Source organism: Callospermophilus lateralis, chromosome 9, assembly GCF_048772815.1.
Source record: "Callospermophilus lateralis isolate mCalLat2 chromosome 9, mCalLat2.hap1, whole genome shotgun sequence".
NCBI lineage: Eukaryota > Metazoa > Chordata > Mammalia > Rodentia > Sciuridae > Callospermophilus > Callospermophilus lateralis.
In genome coordinates this window covers 100,439,882-100,459,960 of record NC_135313.1, presented here as the reverse complement: position 1 = coordinate 100,459,960, position 20,079 = coordinate 100,439,882, and the positions used below count along the sequence as shown (strand labels likewise).

The 20,079-nt window shown below is 51.8% G+C and overlaps 1 protein-coding gene across 1 annotated transcript in view; it reads right to left on the bottom strand.

Annotated features, from left to right (window-relative positions):
• Window positions 1–234: 234 nt before the first annotated feature.
• Window positions 235–20,079, bottom strand: part of Tfcp2l1 (transcription factor CP2 like 1) — a 54,907-nt gene continuing 35,062 nt past the window's right edge. Inside the window, exons 6-15 of the mRNA XM_077110263.1 lie at window positions 19,198–19,350; window positions 14,999–15,109; window positions 12,067–12,158; window positions 10,716–10,764; window positions 10,541–10,634; window positions 8,321–8,411; window positions 7,445–7,548; window positions 5,979–6,121; window positions 1,613–1,664; window positions 235–428 (exon numbers count right to left, since the gene is read on the bottom strand). Coding sequence (XP_076966378.1) covers window positions 382–428; window positions 1,613–1,664; window positions 5,979–6,121; window positions 7,445–7,548; window positions 8,321–8,411; window positions 10,541–10,634; window positions 10,716–10,764; window positions 12,067–12,158; window positions 14,999–15,109; window positions 19,198–19,350 — 936 coding nt within the window. The 3' untranslated portion in view covers window positions 235–381. The remainder of the gene's footprint in view (window positions 429–1,612; window positions 1,665–5,978; window positions 6,122–7,444; window positions 7,549–8,320; window positions 8,412–10,540; window positions 10,635–10,715; window positions 10,765–12,066; window positions 12,159–14,998; window positions 15,110–19,197; window positions 19,351–20,079) is intronic.

Sequence of the window (20,079 nt, the reverse complement as noted above, 5' to 3'; positions counted from 1 at the left end):
TGGGGGGGGGCAGCAGAGTGGCCATAAGGGATCCATACAGGTGGCGCCAAGACCCTCAGTGAGCCTCCAACTAAGAGGCCTGGGTTTTCAGAGAAGGTGCCCCACGGCTTGCCTCCTTAGAATATCGAGGTTGAGAAAAAGCCCAAGGAACCATTCAATAGCTCTAGGCCAAGAGGAAAGGAAAGTGAGGGGCCACCGGCTCTCTGCATGCCAGGTTTTGTGTCCACTGGTTTCTGCTAGTTCGTGGTCTGTAGCTTTCGTAGACTGGGCAGGGTCCCTCCTAGCCTCAGATTTTCTGGTGAGACTGGAGCTGACAGTGGTGCCATTTCAACATCGCAGGCGGTCCGTGGGGCTCGGAGCAGGTGAGTGTCCTACTTCGGCTCAGAGTCCACACTTCAGGATGATGTGGTAGCCATCATTGCTCTCGGCTGCAAGAGAGGAACACCAGGCATATTTCACAATAAGGAAAGGGTCAGCGCTGTAGCGCTGTAGTACCTGGGAGTCCCACGGAGGCTCATGGTTCCAAAGCCCATAGGTTCTCATTGGCTGAGCTACAGTCTGCACCTTAACTGTTCCCCAAAGGACCATGTATGGGAGGCTTGGGCCTATGACACTATTGCGAGGTAGTGGCCCCTTTAAGAGGTGGGACCTAATAGTGGGGAGGAGCTATGTCAGTGGGGGCGTGTCCTTGAAGGAGCTGATAGGGCCCTAGCCCCTGCCCGTCCTCTGTCTTTGCTTCCCAGATAACATGGGTGAGGGGCTTCCTTTGCCACACACTACCACCACCGTGTGCTCCCACAGACCCAAGAGCAACAGGATCAGCCAGCCTTCAAAACTGTGAGCCAAATAAACTCTTCTTTAAGTGGATATCTCAGATATTTTGACACAGGCTAGATCCACAGAACAAGTGGGGGAAGTGGCATCACCATAGATGAGGGCCCATAACCCAGCCAGAGGGCTTCTGTTCTGACATAGCCCATCCACTCACCCTCCCAGACCTAAGGAAAGCCACAGCACACCTTTCTCTGCCTTTTGTGAATAAATGCATGCTCCTGGCACACAGGCTTTCTCTCTCAGCAGGCAGTGGGCATGCTGATGTCCTCTCAGGACATCTGGCTCAGGTGGGTACTCATGCTGCCCCTCCAGATCCAGACCCATTCTGCCTACCACCACATTCTATACTTGGGTTTCCCGCAGACTTCATTATGAATAAACTGAAACACATCTTGCTTCCACTTAGCATTGACTCCATGGTTCCCGCAGACTTCATTATGAATAAACTGAAACACATCTTGCTTCCACTTAGCATTGACTCCATGGAGAACAACTTGCCTGACCCCCAATTTCCCCTTCAGAAGTGACTTAGAAGCCAATATCACTAGTTCTGACCTTGCTGGGGTTAGTCTAGCAATGTTTCCGAAGAAGTTCGTATTGCTTCTTGTTTCCAAAGAAGTTTGTGTTGCTTCTTGCTGAAGGCCGCTGCAGGTAGCCACCCTCGGGAGGGGTGCTGTGCAACAGGCCCCATCCAGCCAGCTCTCCCTCGCCCCGTGCTCCCCCCACCCCAGAGATGCAGACAATGGGCTTGAAATAAACAAGGTGGGAGGGGCTTTACCTTTTAATGTGCTGAGGATAAAACAAGATTCATCTTGAAAATTCTGCACCATCTGTAAGGCAAAACAGAGAATATGTTCCCTCAATGATGAGCACATACCAAAAAAATGGCTCGGTGACACGGAGTCCAGCCACTCACAGATGTAGAAATGACTTCACCGCCGTGTCTACACAAACGCAGGCACATGGTGATGCTGGGACAATCATTGAGAGGGTCATGATACAGATCAACGTGAACTCTGTCCACAAGATAGGACCATTTCATAAGGGGCTGTGGGTCTGATTTCTTTGCTCTTGTTTTGCTTTCTCCGAGTTACTAGGTCTTCGGATCTCTACAACATACTCACTACAGGGAGGAGCATGTGTACAATAGCAACAGATAAAAAACTAAACACAGCCATGCACTGCACAACCATGTTTCCATCAACAGAGGGCCACATGCATGATGCACTGGGGTCATAAGATTATAATGGAGCCAAAACATTCCTGAGTTCCTATGACCAAGTGGTGCCACAGCAATGTAGTGGCAAAACATTTACTCATGTGTTTGTGGTGATGTTGGGGTCAACAACCTACTGCACTATCAGTAGAGAGTATGCAATTATATACAGCACATAATACTGGATGGTGATAATAAATGATTATGTTACTGGTTTAGGTATTTACTATACAATACTTTTTGTTGTTATTATTGTACTTCTACTTATCAAAAAAAACATTTGCTGTAAAACAGACTTCTAGGGCTGGGGCTGGGATTGTGGCTCAGCAGTAGAGTGCTCGCTTAGCATAGAGTGCTCACTTAGCACGGGCGGGACCCGGGTTCGATTCTCAGCACCACATAAAAATAAAGGCATGTCATGTGTCCATCTACAAAAAAAGATTCTCTCTTAAAAAAAAAAAAAATCCGACTGCTGTTATGCCAGCAGCTGCTGCAGACAGCTTGTGTTCACTGCATTATTTTGTTGCATCAAGAGCCTGTGTACAGAGATCGACAGACATCATCTATGCTTGTGTGGATGTTCACAAATGAGCCACCTAGGATGCTCACATCATGATGAAATTGCCTAACAAAGCATTTCTCAGAAGGCATCCTGTTGTTTTAGTGGCCCATGACTGTAAAAATCTTAAAAAAGAAAAGAAACTTTTGATAATGAGTAGGAGCTATGTATGAGTGGTCTAGAAGAACAAAATATAAAGGAAGATTGCCATTCCCTGGGTCTGCAGATATGGCAGGAAACTAACCAGGACTCAAGAGGCATTTCTCTGGAGTTCTTATTGTGATTAGCTCCCCAGTGACCTTGGTCAAGTCCTTCTCTCTTCCTGTCCCCTATCTGTAAAGCAGGGCTGTTATGATGATTATAAATATCAACCAGAGCCAGGCATGGTGGCCCACACCTGTAATCTCAGTGACTCGGGAGGCTGAGGCAGGAGGACTGCAAGGCTGAGGCCAGTCAGGGCAACTTAGTGAGACCCTGTCTCAAAAATGCAAATATGAAAGGACTGGGGTAGAGACCGCAGGATTCAATCTCCTGTGTGTGTGTGAGAGAGAGAGAGAGAGAGAGAGAGTGTGTGTGTGTGTGTGTGTGTGTGTGTGTGTGTGTGTGTAGAACAATGGCATCTGCTATGGGTAGGGGTATAAACCTTCAGAAAACCATTCATGTGACCTAGTGGAGATGACCATAGTGTCCTCCTACCAGGCCTGTTCCCTAGATGAACTCCCAAGTATGTACACAAAAACATGCATTAAGAATGTTTATACCCGTGCTGCCTCTAATAACACAAAATTAAGGCCAATCCTGACATCAGCCAATAGCCAACCAACTGGGATCTAATCACATATGCTGCTCAGCAGCTCCATGACCTCCAACAACGCCCCTCAACCTGCGTGAATCTCAGGGATATAAATGCAGAACGAAAAAAAGAGTCACAGAAGAATACACTATTATTCCATTTATACAGTTTTAAAATTGGCAAAATAAATAATATGTTAAGGAGGAACAAGGGAATGATTAATATAAAACTCATATTAGCAGGTGAGGGGTGGACATGAAATGAGCCACAAAGGCACTTGTAATGTAATCTTCTAGTAACCTAAGTGCAGAGATAGGGGGACTTATTAAGCAGCACAATTAAGTCTCATGTACTCTCTGCATATGTGTGCCATATCTCACAATATACATTTAAATCTTAATATACACACATATATAAACATGCACACAACACACATACCCCAACAAGATAGCAAAGCCCCTTTCTAAATTAAAAAAAAATGCATACACATTTTATCACCTGCTCTGGATTATTGCCTCAAATCTTGCAAATCCATCCTCCTGCCGACCCCTGCCCCTCCCTGCAGGGTCTAATGGTGCGTGAAGTACATTTATTCTATACCTGCCGCCTGCTCCATCTAGGACTCTTGGCAGGCCAGCCACCTGGGTATGCAAAGCCCTAAACAGAGCCCACATGGGCTTAATAAGTAACTCTCCTGTTTAATTAAGCACCCTTACACCCCGGGGCCGGCGCCGCGGCTGACCAGGTCGCCTCCAGCGCTCTGGGCAATTAAGAACCAGGGGTTTCCAATTGATTCAGGGTTAAGAAGCAAGGAGACTTTGGGGAATAAGAATCACCTACTTAGCCAAGGTGGCATTTGAGTCCTGTTCTCTGCTTCACTTGCTTAACTGCCTGGTCTTAAGGGCATGGGGTGAGCCAGGGAAGAACTTCCTCGGAGACCCATGAAATTGCAAGGGCTCCTCACACTCTTGCCTTCCGAAATACAGAGTGAGGCACCTTCCATGCCAGGACCAACTGCCCACTGCTCAGGGCACTTCCACCTTCCTGACTATTCTCAAAAAAAGCTCTCAGAACAGGAACTCTGGGCTTTGTTTTCCTTATCTATAAAATGGGTACAAAAAAATAGGAACAGGACGTTACTGACAACTTTGTCCAGATGATTTAAGGACATTTTCTACATTGCCCATGAACAAGTGCCTACTATGAACAGGGTCAATCAGAAGGTCCCCGGCTTATCTGGTGTCTCCTGGTGCCTACCCCGTTTTCTCGTTCCATCCTCACCACAGCCTGGCTGGTGAGTGTGATTCTGCACAGGCAGAAACTGAGACTAAAGGCAGTAGGGACCAGTCCAATTTCCAAGTTCACATTTTCTCTCCTTTCCCCAATCACTATTCCAGTACCTAGTTTCCTCTATAATCCTCTAAACAGGGGCTCAGAGTTCCTGGAATTGGCTTGGGTCTTCTGGGGGCTGAGTCAAGGGCTGGAGTTCGATGATAGCACCCACTTCACAGGGAGGCTGCCAGGGTTCCATGAGCCACTACATGGGGCCCTTACAACAGTAGCCCCAGTACAGTAAGCACTTGCTAGAGTTTGGGTCTTGAATGTCCCCAAAGGCCCATGTGTTGAAAATTTGATCTGAAGCCTGTGGCTCTATTGAGAGGTGGGGCCTAATGAGAGGAAGTTAGGTTATTGGGGGAGAGGGTCCTTGAAGGGGATACTGGGACCCAGGTGCCTCCTCTTTCTCTCCCTTTACTTCCTGGCTACCTTGGTATTTGCTATAGGGAAAGAAAGATGATTAACACAATACTCCACACACGCTGCCCCTTGAGACTATTATTATTTAGAAGAAGCTGGGCATGGTGGTGCATGCTTATAATCTCAGCAGCTTGGGAGGCTGAGACAAGAGGATCTTAAGTTCCAGGCCAGCCTCAGCAACTTAGCAAGATTCTCTCCGCATTTCCCCCCCACACACACATTATTTTTTGAACTTGAGATTGAACCCAGGGCCTTGTGCATGCAAGGCAAGCACTCTAGAGCGAGCTTAAACCCATCAGTTAGTTCTATAATGTGCAAGGATGCCTAGACTGTCAGCAACCTGTTAAAGACTCCCCTTCTCCAGGCATCAGGGCCCACAGCTCCCAAAGGACCCTATTCCATACCTGAGCTCACCTCTGTGGCACAAGCGTCTTTGCAGGGGACAGACCCAGGGAAGCCAAGGCACCTTAATCCCTCAGCAGAGACTTATGCTCTCATCTCCCATGAGCTACCTCTGCTCCCTCACCCAAACCCAAATCCTATTCCCCTCTCCTGGGGCGTGCTCTGGGGGCTGCCACCTACTTTGGAAGACCTGCAGAGCAAGGCTTGAGTAGGGTGCAGCTACCCAACAGCCATTCAAACCCAGACATGGACAGAGCTGTCCCCACTGCAGCTGAGGGCAGGTGGCATGCAGATGAAACCTGTCTGCCACCGGCAATCCCTGCCATCCCCGTGGGAGACATTCACGGTATGGGGTTTGGGGGCTCCTCCTGGAAGTCCGAAGCCCAGCCACCAGGGCTAGGTTAAGCAGCAGCCCTCACCTCGTTGCTCACCACCACGTGGATGCCGGTGGGGCCTTGCCGGTAGACGCGGTGGATGTGCTGGGGGGGGATGCTGTACAGGTTGGCGATCTTCTCAATCAGCTCCAGGGTGGTGAGCTCTTCCAGGAAGATGGCGTGGTATACTGGAGCAGGAGGAGCAAGTGCCTTCTTTTTAAATGGTTGTTAAATTAGCACGCGCCTGCCTATGACTCTCTCTCTACCCCATCCCGAGAAATCATTGACTCATTGGTAAGGATGCTCATTCCCAGAGTGATGGGCACCTGCCAGGAAGCCATAGCTAAGAGCACAGGTGTGATCCATCAACAGGTGAACATGTGGGCCCTGGCTCCCGTTCACTGTTTCAGTCTCCCAGACTCACCCAACACCAGTGACACTTAGCTGGGGGTGATGGCTGGAGGAGCATGAGGTGATTCTGACCTGTGTCCCTGGTGCAACCTCCAGGGACAACCTGGGGTGGATTATTCGACTTTAAGGAGGCTTGAATGCCTCAAAAGTAAACACAATTGGATTATATGTGCATTTCCTTCACTTTTTTCATACTTTCTCTCTTGATTTTGCAGTAGTCGTAGGTTTGGATCCAGGTGCACATCCCAGCCCTTTATATTTTGAGATGGCATCTCACTACACAGTTGTCCTTGCACTTGCAATCCGCCTCTCCTGGGCTCCCAGAGAGCGACTGCATCCAGCCCAAACTTCTCCTTTAACTAAGGAACACTGGTTCAGAAGACCTCATCAAAGGCTCTATGTTTTATAAAGCACACACAGAAGCGGCTCCCAGCAAGGGTGGCAGAGGAGGCTCTAGGGTTACAGCCACACAACAGATGGCTTTCAAAGAGGCAAAGCCACTGTCAGATCCTTCCTAGGGAATGGGATGACTGTCTGTCTGTGGTCCCTTCCAGGACTGACCTACCAGGTAAGAACCCCACGTCTCCTTCCTGAGACTCAGATTTTTAGAACCAAATTCTAATGATACTGCATTTTTTTTTTTTAATTTAAGAAAATCAAAGAATTTTTTCTCAATTTAATAAAAGTTTAAGTTTCTTAAACGTTTCAGAGCCAGTTCCAATTTTTCTGAATCTATTCCTAAAACAATCAGACCACCAGTAGGAAAGAACCAGAAGGATTGGAGGCTGACACCACTCATCACAATCTTATGTCGGTGGCCTCGGATGCCCCAGCTGGACATGGCCCCAAGGAGTGCTCAGAGGCAGGACAGCGAGCGAGGCCCGGGAGGGACCGTCACAGCCTCCTCAGGAGTCACTCGGGGAGCACTCTGGGGAGACGAGAGGCTCTAGCAGGGGCAACCCGGAGTGCAAGTCCCAACTCTGCCCCTCCATGAAGCCAAGCCCTGGGACCACCCGACCTCCCGAGCCCTGGGCTTGGGCTTGGAAGCCAGGCTGCAGGGCCTGAGTATCTGGGTCCCAGCCGTGGTCCCCACAACTCACCACAGAGGTTGCTGTCCCCACTGCTGTCCCGTTTCTGTTGCAAAGGTACCCGGTTCTGCTCCATCTCCTGACAGACGTAAATGGTCATCTTTGGCCTCACATTCCTGATAGGAGGAGAAGAAATATATAGTACGTACGACCGACCAGACTCCAGTGGTCTAGAATGTTCTAGAACATGGAGTGAAACCTGCGGCAGGAAGGACTTGGAGGAAGAAAAGATGGTGGTGAGGATACAGAATGCCTTGGAGGTTTTCAGCAGAGACCTTGGCATATAGCTCAGTGGTACAGGCGTGAGGCCTTAGGTTTGATATCTGGCACCAGGAAAAACAAATTATGTTCACTAAAGTTAAATAAAGTTGAAATTAAGTTTGGCTGTCTCATTATTAGGTCAATGCTCCAGGGCCCCACATGGCCAGCAGCTCCTGGACTGGTCAGCACAGCTGCAGAACATTCTGAATCTGAGAGGAAGTTCTTTGGGAAAGTGCTGCTTTGGAGTGTTCCCTGGAAACTGTAGGTGGCAATGGTGTTGGCCCTGTCCTAGTCCATGGCCCGTTAGAGGGACATAGTTCTGAGCCAGGGCCATACAAACATCCCAGAACCCAGGAAGTGGCCAAGGGCCGGGAACCAGAGGCTGGAGTCAAACGGAGAAGAAAGAAGGGCCACCAGGCAGGAACTGCTGCTGCAGACTGTGTGTCACTCCCCTGCCCTTCCCCCAGCACCTCCTCCTGCATTTGTCCCCACACTGTAGGAAGGTCCCTCCCGCCCCTTTTCCCACTAGCTGGACTATCTGTGCAGTCTAAAAGCCCTCTAAAAGAGGGGCTTTTCCTGCCACACCTGGCTGAACCCCAGCCTCCAACTGGCTTCCCCAACACCCACCTGCCTTTGATGGCATTGAAGAGGCGGATCCCATCTGCAGGGCCACAGATCTGGACCAGATCGTCTCTGGACATCTTCAGCAGGTCGGCACCTGGGTAGGGAAATGGGCTGTGGGTCACAGAGGGAAGGCTCCATCTCTGAGCGCCTGCCGACTCCCATTGAGGCTGGGGGGTAAAGAAGAGCTGGCCTCTCCCCTGGTGGGCACCCGACGTCCCACAGAGAGAAACAGCAAAGAGCCAAACAAGATCACAGCACAGGAGATGAAGCAAAAGGCTGGTGCTCACAAAAGAGCACAGAAGGGAGGCCAACAGGTCCTGCCCGCTGAGGCCTGCCTGCCCCCTCCCTCTGTACTTTTTATGAACATTAATCTACATGCTCAGATCTTATCAGGATGTCGGCATGGATTACATGTGCATGTCTCTGTGTATTAGTATTCAGCTCACTGGAGGCTGACATTCTGAACACAGCCACAGACCAAGGGGCAGAACATTACCAGCCACCCACAGTCTCGTGACAGCCACTCCCCTACCCCTGGGGAACCCCTACCCTGACTTCTTACCCAGTTTTGCTTGTTCTTTGAAGTTCATGGAAATGGAATTGAACCACAGGGTACTTTTCTAGCGCAGGCTTCCCTCACCAAGTCATGTTCAGATCTCATTTGAGTTTAACACATTAGAGATTTTTTTTTTGGTGTCCACGATGATGCAGTTTATTGCATGACTATACCATAATTCATGTATCCACTCTCTGTGGATGGGCTTTGGGGTGCTTGCAGCTTGGGGCTGCTAGGAATAGGCTCGTGAAACACTTTTCTACGTGTCTTCGGTCAATGCATGTGGCGTGTCCGCTGGGTGGTGGGCGTGCAGGTCTGGCTCTGGCAGGTAATGTCCAAGTGTTGTGTCCACCCCCACATTTAAAGGCACACATGAAGACAAGTGTCTCGTGGGGACAGACACTGGCAAGTTAGTAAGACAGCTAGCACGACATGAGGGCTGTACCCTCCTCAAAGGCAAGGGTTCCCCTAGATCCCAGCACCCAGCCGGACTTTCAAAGGGACATGTATACTAGAAGTCAAAATTCCCATCCCTTGTCTCCTGATCAGACACTCTTGGCAGAATGGCTTCCTTTCCACGGGGAGTAAAAGCCAAAGTCCTTCTACTGTTCTACCAGAGGTCTAGCCTGCCTGTACCCCTTGGACCTCAGGGCCTCCCCAAGTCCACTCTGTACCAACCACCTGGGTCCTCTGTATGACCATGCCAGGAAGCACCCACCTTGCGGTCTTTGCACTTTCTCTGCTTGGAACCCACCCCCCCAGTGCCCACTTGGTTCTGTCCGGCCTCTTTGTCCAGCCCTTGCTCAAGGTCACCTCAGTAAGATCCTCTCTCTTTCCCCGCCCAGCCCACGTGAAGGTCCATCGGTGACCAGCCCTACCCCAGCACAGACGTGCCCTGCTGCATGAAGTGGGCAGGTGGTTCACAGATCTGCACTGATTCAAAGCTGCCAGCCCTGAAGACAGGGTCACTGTCTGACCTTCCCTGCACCGTCTGCCTCAAACATCAAGAAGGCTCTTAGGGACATTGAGTTGAAAGATGAGCGGATGCCATTTCTCTTCCACGGCCACAGACGGCCTTGGAAGCCACCGCTCTGGCTAGGGCCAGACCTCTGGTCCCTGTCACTCTGGATGGGCCCTGTTCAGTGGCCAGGCTCCCTGCTCAGGTCACCTTTGTGACCCACAGCACCTGGACTTCTGCCTGAGGGCCACCAGTTGGGCCTTCGAAAAACCATTTAAAGAAGGACAAACCAGTTTCCTCATGTCCCCAGGTCATGGCTCAAGACGGCAAAATTTTGGTAAGAAAAGTGCAGAGAAGACTGACCAAGCATGCAGCACCCTGCTTGGCTAAGTGGGCTCCTCCTGGGCAGGCCAGAACCCCCACACCCCAACAGATGAGGACATCTAGATAAAGTTACCCGAAGAGAACCCTGAAGTCACTTGTCACTGGAACCCTCCTGGAGCAGCATCACGTGTGGGGAGCATGGCATCTCCCTAGCCTCTGGCCCAAGGTCACACGTGAGAGAGAAGGGACCCATGCTAGCGTGCATCTCCCAGACAGACACAGCCCAGGCCCTGCAGGGCCCGGGACAGGTCCTGGATGGTGGCTGGCCTGGCTACATACTTCCTGGACACCTGGGGGTCCTCAGGCTCCGTGTGGAGCTGCTCACCTGAGAAGCTGGCGAAGAGCCGGCAGAACTGCGAGAACCGATTGCGGTGCAGCCACTGCTGGGCGTCCTGGATAGTGGCCGACGGGAGCAGGTGCTACGGGAGAGGGGGGGCCTTCAGATGGCCGCTCAGGACCCACAAAGGGACCCCCAGGCTGAGAGCCCCGAGTACACTTACATCAGTGCCCATGGGCAGGGTCTCCACAGGGTGGGTCGGAGAGCTGTTCCTGCAACGGAAAATGGAGAGGCCATGAGGTTGGGGGGTGGGGGGAGGGACCAGGGTTCCATCACCTGGCCTGTGCTTAGGTCCTGACACGGGTGGGCCTTGTTTTAAGTGAAATGACTCAAGAATTTCCTGAGCCAGGGGCACAGAGTGTGGCTCGGTGGTAGAACACTGGCCCCAGCATGCACAAGACCCCCAGCACTGGGGAGGGAGGAGGAGGGAGGAGGAGGGAGGGGGGGAGGGAGGGAGGGAGGGAGGGAGAAAGAGAAGAAAGAAAAGAATTTTCTGGATCAGAGCAGGAAGCTTGGTTCGATCCTCCAAAATGTCTAAGGAACCCATCTGTCAGAACAGAGGTTCTGATGGGCTACGCTGCCCCCCCAGGGATCATGGAACCTCCACCCTGAGCAGTCAGCAGCATCACCAAGGCCCCTGTGAGTGGACCTCTGTGGGTCTTATCAGAATCCCCTCTCACTTGGGGGCTTCCCCGCTAAGCCCCAGCACAAGGGCAGAGCAGGCCGACCAAGGGGACCCAGGCCCAGGTCTCCCAGTAACTCAGAACCTAAGTCATCCACTAGGTCTTCCCTGTACACCACGGACCGGGGGGGGGGGTGCCCTGCAGGGAATCAAGCCCCCACAGCACAGGCCAGGCTTCCCCAGTAGGGTGGCACAGGCCCTTCTTTAATGGGAGACTTGGGAAGGAACACCTGTGCTGTTCGTGGAGGGTGCTTTATTTTGGTAAAATCAATGTCATGGACAACCTCACTGTTTGATTAGAAAGTTCTCTGTCTGCTAAGCAGGGGGCTCTAAGGCCCTGGTGGGTTCTGCACTCCCTCCTTAAACCCACCTGGCTGGGCCTTCTCTCTGCCTCCACCTCCAGCCCTGGAAAGAACCCACAGAGCCATCTCAGTGTTGCCTGGGCCTATAGTCCTGCACTGTCCCTGTCACCACATCCCTGGCCATGTTGCCTGACCCTTGACAGAGCCAGGCAGGCGGTGGTAAGACCAGCTTCAGTTCTATGAAGCCTGAAACCCAAGGTGGACCTGCTCCACTCAGTGACAACAGCTGGACAAAGAACCAGGAAGGTCCCTCCTTGTCGCCGGGGCCATCCAACACTCAGTTGGGAATGCTCTGAAAGGGTCATTCTGCCCCCAAGGGGCACCTGAGGCCACTCCATGAGACTGTCACAACCCATCTAACCACGGTGAAGCCCAGGCAGACCCCAGGCTGTGGAAAGGAGAAGAGATCAAGAAAGGAACCTATACCCATCTTCATTCTGGGGACCCACAGAGAGAAAGGTGGGACATACCCTTCACCGAGGCCAAAGCTGTTGGGAGAGCCATTGTAGCTTGGGGACGGGGCGCTGTTCACCTGGTAAGCCACATCAGGCCACGGAGAGCACTGTGGGAGGAGAGACAGGGCCAGGTGAATGGAGGTCAGCAGTCCTCAGAATGAGCTGGAAGCTGCAGAGGCACCAGCCCATGCTCCTCAGGCCCTTCCAAGCACCCATCAACACCAACACACGAGACACTGACCCATTAACACACACCCCGTGTTTTCTGGGTACCCACAACGGGCCATGGTCAAGCAGGTTACTGTGGTCATACTGGGGAAACCAAACATGGCAAGGAGACCTAACAGTCCGGAAGTCATCCTCGGAGCAAGCAAACTATGAAAGGTATCTCATCAAGCTTCCTGGTAATCAAACCACCAGAGGTAAACATCACAGTCCTGTGATCAGTTTTTTCTTTTTTGGGGGGTGGGTGGGTACCAGGGATTGAACCCAGGGGCACTTAACCACTGAGCCACATCCCCAGCCCTTATTTTATTTTATTTAGAAACAGAGTCTCGTTAAGTTGCTTAGGACCTCGCTAAGTTGCTGAGGCTGGCTTTGAACTCGTGGTCCTCCTGTCTCAGCCTCCCTAGCCTCTGGGATCAGTCATGTGCTCTTGAGCCAACAAGGAAGGAGGAAAATCAGAAACACTTTTTTCCTAGTACAGATACGTGTGTGAACGCATATAAGAAGCTAAGGCAACTTCCAAAGGAAAAATAAACAATAAAATTCAGTCCTGAAATCCATGCTGTTTGAAGTAAGAAATCCTGCCGAGAGGCTGAGGCAGGCAGAAGAGGCACTTGCACAATCTATGAAGGCCAGCTCCCCATAACGCAGCTCCATGCGTGTTTACTGTGTTTTAGGCATCCTGCTAGAGGCTCTGGGAGACACAGAAACACAAAAGATCTGATCCTTGCCCTCAAGAAACCTGAACTGCAGAAGCCAAAACCCAAACACACACGGAAGCCTCCTAAGAGAAAGTCAAGACCTCCAGGCTTTGCCTGTCCAACTGAGAGGACAAAGTGTGTGTTTCCTCCCTTGGTGGCAGTGACTTCACCTTGGAGAGGGCTGGTTTGAAGCATTCCTGAAGATTTACTATCACCCACCCAATCCAAGGGTTGGTAAATATTTAACTGTTGTGCATATGGGCTGGAATTTGTTGGTGCTAAATCCTGCGGCCTGAGAAGGAAAGTCGATGAGCTGATACAAGGGGTGCTGGCACCTCCCAAGGTCATGGCCCACTGAGTGGGCTCTCCAGCACCGCGGAGGGGGCACTGGAGATGCAGCAGGAGGCTCACCAGCACCTCAGCTCTGCTGGGAGGCCAGGAGAGGAGCAAAGAAGTCAGGCAGAGAAAAGCATCACTAGGTGGGGGGACACTCCCAGCAGTGTCACTAGCACAGAAAGCCACCAGGCATGGGAAGAAAAGGGTCCAAGTCCTAAAGCCAGAAAATGGAGCCCTCAGGTCCCGACACTTCTTTGCTGGCTGAGGGTGGGACCCTGTGGTCTTGGTGGCAATGCTCCCCAGCTGATGGTTGTCCTTAATCAGACGAAATGACAGTACCCAGGTGTGTGAGCCGCATGCATCTTTTTTGGGGGGGTGATACCCAAGATTGAACCCAGGGGCACTCTCTGCCACTGAGTTACATCCCTACTCCCTTTTATTTTTATTTTTTTAATTTTGGGACCAGGGATTGAACTCGGGGGTACTTCACCACTGGGCCACATCCCCAGCCCATTTTTATTTTTTACTTTGAGACTGGGTCTCACTATCAATTGCCATGGCTGGCCTCAAACTTGCAGTCCTCCTAACTCAGCCTCCCAAGTTGCTGAGATTACTATGGGTGTGCATCACCTAACACTACAGTAGCTTTCACACTGTCTTATTGCAAACAGTCTTCTACATGTGGCTTATTACACACATAGGAATGTAAAAACAGCAGGAACCGGCACCCTTTTCTTAGACATTCTGTGCCCAAGCCCCACCCTAACACAGCCTCAAACCCCTCGCCCCATGGCCAACATGGGTCTTATACATGCCCAGGTAGTAAACCCGATTAGTCAATGAACAAACACCAGTGCCAGTTAGTTGGTCTGACTGTAGAATAGTTGTTTCATAATAAGATAACAAAGGGCTGGGGCTGTAGCTCAGTGGTAGAACACTTGCCCCGCATGCACAAGGCCCTGTCCCATCCCAACCCCAGCCCCCCACAGAAGCCAGTGTTAAGCAATCTGACCCCACTGAGAATGGAACCCTGCAGACACTGTTCCCACATGCAAACCTGCACCTGCCAGGTACCAGCTGCACCCCCATCTGAATGACAGAATCCGGAAAGAACCATCTCTGCACCAACAAACCATCACATGTATATGACACATGGCCAGGTAAGGAACCTTGAAAGAATAGGATCAGATGACAAATAAGCTGTTAAATAAAAAAAAAGACATGGTGCAGAATAGAGTGTCACACTCTGTTGGTGTGCAGACGCAGGAGCGGGGCCGAGGTGTGTGCACACTGGTCTACCTACAGAGAAGGTCAGGTCAATACACCTGGGACCAGACATACCAGCTGCCTTGGACTGAGAAGCTGAGAGGCCAGGAGGGCTTTTTTGGGGGGTTGAAAACTCTTTTGGATTTTGAGCTGTGTAATAAAGCACATCTTCAAAATAACAAAAACGTCCCCCACTACTGCAAATGCATTCCAAAGCAGCAGAGAGCTCACAGTGGCTTCTGGAATGTATCCCCAACCTCTGGGTCTTATCAGATGAACACGAGTCCCACAGGGCACACGCCACAACTGAACGGGCTCCAGTGAAGCTCTCACCCAGGTGGGAAATCTTCCAAGACTGAACCACAGCCATGTTCCTGGCAGAGGGCCCTGGAAAAATCTGTGCCGGGCCTGGGGCTCACCTCTGTGAGAATGGTGGTTTCATAGGACGGCTGGTACTTCTCCTTCTCCTGAGCTGTCCTTTTCTCCATCTTCTCCCGGTCGGTCTTCTGTTTCCGATCAGCTCCTTTGGGCTACAAGTAGACAAAGCCACAGGGTCCAATTATTCCAAAACAGGCTAAGGAGAAAGACTCTAGTCCTACCCGCTCCCTGCCTTGCCCCAGGGCCACACAGTGCGGGCAGGATCTCCTGAACAGGACAGCAATTCTCTGACCTCCCTGTGCTCCGGACATATGGAATCTTGGGCCTGCCACCCGGCAAATCCCAGGGAAGTGCTTAGAAAAAAAATTGTTACTGATGCCCAGTGGTTTATGGAAAGGAATCCTGGGGAGCCAGGACACACAGCAATGCATCCCCGGGGATGTCCAGAGGTAGAGGGACGCTGCATGCCTGCTGGTCTCCCACTCTGAGCACTCCTGCCAAGACCTCAGCTCACAGGGTATTGTCACAGGGTCCACACTGCAGAGTACCACCTCTGTCCCGACAAGGCTAAGTTACAGCAGGAGAGGCTGCCGAACCTGGGTGCCTAGCAAACCCGAGCCATTTACAAAGGCTGGCCAGGCCTCAGAGACACCATCCTTCCTGTCTTTAGGGATCAGGAGGCTGGATGAGGGCTGAGTGGCTCCTCAGAGCTGGAGACTTAGCAGGTGCAGGCTCAGGGTCCACCTGAGTGCCCAGGTGAGCAGCCCCAGCCCGGGGCCCTCCTTGGCCTCACTGTCTGCTCTGCCGTGTTTCCCTGACAAGCTCCCACTCTTGTCAACGAACAGGAGAAAGATGACAGCTGCACAACCGAGCAGTTTTGCTAAGTACACATGGTGGCAAAAAGTCCAGGTTGGATGGCACCTTTGGAGATTTTCTCTCCAGTGCTTTCCTCCAGTGACAGTTTTTGGGTTCCCAGTCAAGGGGTTTTAGGGAAGCATCCTTCAGAGTGATGGATGCCCATCCTGGACAGAGGCAGGACAGGACTTCAGGGCCAGATGGGGACATGGAGGACAGATCAAGCACCCAGTGAGTGACAGGTATGTGGCAGCCCTACCTAGCCATCCCTCTCCACCCGCAAGACCCTGTCCCTCAAGGAGGCCTCTCCATTGTGCCCAGAAACCACAGGTAAGGGATTACAGCTAGATCATGGCCAAGCATGAACGTTTGGGGGCCACAGCACCAGCCTCATGAGGCCTTCACGAGCTCGTGGATCAGAGCAGGACTGGCCCTTTCTTCCATAACCCCAATACCCCACAAAGACACAGAGAGCAACTCCAACCCTTCAGGTGGACAGGGTCAGAGGGATGGTGGGCAGTCCAGCCTAGCTTCTGCACTCCTCTGTGAACACTGTGAATGAGAGCAGGTGGGTGTTTGTAGCTCCCCAGAGCTGCTCCTCCTGGTGGGGACTGCTAAGGCCTCCTTTAGGAGACTTGGATATGGACGCTTCCAGCCCAGTTCCCCAACCAGCACCTGGTGAGTGGTCCAGGAGCCTGGGGGAAAGACCCCTGGAGCCTGAGTTCCAGATGTCCAGCTGGAGAGAGTGGGTGGTGCAGGGAGAGGGCAGAGACCCAGCCCTTGTCCCCTGCCCCAGCCACCCAGCACAGTGAACACAGCAGAATTTGAGCTTCCACCTGTGATAGAGGAACCCAGCTTGATGGTAGGGAAGAGGGGTCACCATAAAAAGGAACTGCAGGCCAGGTGAAGACCACCAGCCACGCAGCCACGGAGAGAGATGTCCAGGGAGGAAGAGAATGACCAAATCCCAGAGTGGGCAGAAGGCCCTGAAGCTCCAGTGCCCAGTGGATGGGTGTGTGCAGCCTGCAGCGTCATGGTCCCCAAAGGTGAACATGCTCCAACCCCCTGGACATGGGGACATTACTTTATGTGGCAAAGGGGGACGTATGTTTGCAGACAGTGTTGAGATCAACTGACAGTCAGTCAGAAGATGATCCTGAGTATCTTTTTTAAATATTTATTTTTAGTTGTAGTTGGACACAATACCTTTATTTATTTATTTTATGTGGTGCTGAGGATTGAACTCAGGGCCTCGCTCATGTTAGGTGAGCACTCTACTGCTGAGCCATAACCTCACTCAGGGACCCCCCCAACACACCATACTCTATGACAAGGACAAGGAATGGCTCCTACCAACTCTTGAGGGTGGAGCCAGGGCCCCAGGCCAAGGAATAGAGAGGCCCCTGGAGGCTTGCAAAAGGACAGAACAATTCTCCTTAAAGCCTCCAGGAAGGAGTTGCAGGCCAGAGGACACCATGGGCTCAGTGTCACCCATGTCAGCCTCCTGTCCTGCCAGCACACTGTCAGATAGTCAATGCACATGAGATTTTGTTTGTTTGTTGGAGACAGGGTCTCACTCTGTTGCCTAGGCCAATCTCAACCCCCCCCCCCACGTGATGAATGTGCTTTATTTTTAGCCACTAAATCTGTGGTAATTAGCAACAGGGATCCTCCCACCTTCCTGGGAAGCCCTCTTTCCAAGGCTTCCCGGTCCTCAGCAGGTGCTGGTCCTCCAGCAGGAGAGACAAATGCCGTCCTCCCTGCCCGAGGTGAGGTCCGTGACAAGGTATCCAGATTAATCCACTGAGATTGCCCAGGGCCACAAGTCCTCTCTCTGCCCGCAGTCCTCAGGAGCCAGACCTGTTGCTATAGGGTCCCCTGATGGCAGACAGCATGGCCTCTTCCCTAAGCTTCTGGGACTGGCGTGTTCCACGAATCCCTGCCAAGGGCTCAGTCAGTACCAGATTCTTTGGAAGATGCCACACAGGATGACACACAGCCCTGGCTTCAGGGGCCACCGGGTACTAGGAAACAGCCTCAATGGCTCAGCCCCCAGGGCTTAGGGTTCTACCTGTGGGTATTTACCTCCACCTCCCTTTCCCAGCTTGGGAAGATCAACCCAGACCTATCTTTCTCTCTAATGAGTCCCTGATTCTTGGATTTTCAGCTCCAGGAAATGGAATTCTTTCAGCAGGTTCCAATTTCACCTGGACGTGAAGAGGGGCCTATGAGGCCTGCATGCGGGCAGGTGACTCAAGGCAATTCCTCGCCACAAGCTAGCTCCACCCTCTCTCTATAGGACCCTGCTGGAGTCACCAGGGCCAAACCAGCAGATTAGATGTGCAGGCGACAGGGCTGCAGGCCTGCATGGACAAGGGCCATCCTCATGCCTAGATAATGACACACAGGCCTTACAGCATCCCTCACTTCCCTGAGGGCATGTGGGACAAGCAGCTGGAATGCTGGCTCCCAGGGCCAGGAAATAATCAGTGCAGACTTCAGATGAAAAACAGTGACAGGTGAATGCACGGGATGAAGCAAGAAGGGGAGAGATAGGAAATCGCCTCTGAAAATGTTTTTCTAAGACATACTTTTTTCTTCCCCCTCCAGGGCTGGGGATAGAACCCAGGACCTCATGTGTACTAGGCAAGCACTCTACCGTTGAACTACATTCCCAAACCTTTTGTAAGATTTTTAAATTTTCAGACAGGGTTTCACTAAGTTGCTGAAGGTGGCCTCCAACTTGGTAATTCTCTGCCTCGACCCAGTCCCCTCTTTTTTTTTTTTTTGGTATCAGGAATTGAACCCAGGGCCATTTAACTACTGTGCCACATCCCCAGTCCTACACCACCACCCCCCCTTTTTTTTTTTTTGAGAAAGGGCCTCACTAAGTTGCTGAGGCTGGTTTACACTTGTGATCCTCCTGCCTCAACCTCCCAAGCCACTAGGATTACAGGCGTGCACCACCAAGCATGGTTCCAGTCCTCTTTTTCTAAGGGAAGGCCACTGCAGAGGGAAAAATGGCCAGGCCCCCAAGAAAGGAGCTGCCTGCCTTCATGTGAGAATCCGTGGGCAACTACAAAGTGCTTGAGAGGAAATATGCAAAACCAATTAATCTTATAGTCAAGTATGGACATCCAGAGATCCCAAAGCTTCTGAAGAAAGCTGAGCAGGTGCCACAGGTGACAAGAGGTCCCTGCAGAAAAGGGACAGGGGCAGACCCATGGCCCAAACAGACGTGCCGTGTGCATGCCCACTCAGGGTCCAGGTAGAAGCCCTGGGGCACCCGCTCGCTACATTCCTGGCCGGGCCTGAGAGCACGCGGGTCGACCTTGGGGTGTTGCTGGTGACCCATGGCCAGGTAAAGACGGTAAGGCGGTCCTACCTTGAACACTTTGATCTGGCAGCTGGCCGAGTGCAAGTGCTCCGAGTACTCTCCATTCTCACTCTGCTTAAATGTGTCGATCTGCACCCGGAAAGGCACACCCTTCTCACCCCCGTGCTTCCTCTGGGTGAATTCTGTGCTGATACAATGTACCTGGGAGGGGAAGGCCAGGCAGGGAGTCAGGTGGGGGTGCAGACTCCCGGGGGTCTCTCCCCCATGGAGGTTTCCATCCCTGCCTCCGAGAGCAGGCCTGCCTCGACCTTCCTGCTTTCCCAACTCCACGTCCACCCCATCAGGCCAACAGCTCCCCCATTTTCTACCTCCAGGATATGCCCTCCCCCACCTCTGTCCCTGGACCTCAGGGGCCCTGGGATCAGCTAAATGCTTGTCACTGCTCCAAGCCGCTGACCTCAATGGATCCACCCTCTCTCCTCACCCAGGGACCCTCCCTCGGCAAACCCTAGGATCTCAGGACAGATCCAGCACAGCCTTCTCTGACCCCTCTCTAACATCCGGGTGCCTGGGTGACCGGGACCAGGCTCAAAGCATAACCAGAACATTGAGACCATGACTGTATTTCCAGTAAGTATCTGCTGCATAGAGAGCACTAGACACATATTTATGGCTAGAAAGCTGTAGTAATGTTGCAATGTTATTATAACATCATAATAGTTTTACATACAATAAGATTAATGTAATTATAAAAAAGAAATGACCCCCTTGCTCTTCTTGAGTGATTCCCATGGGACAGACATTGAGTCAATGGCTTTCTGATGTATAAAATGGGCGGGGGAAACTAAAAGGTTCAAAACTTGCTGAGAAATCCGAGGTGAGAGTAAGTGAGCGCCCAGGGGAGCCCAGAACTCTACCACAAGGCACCGG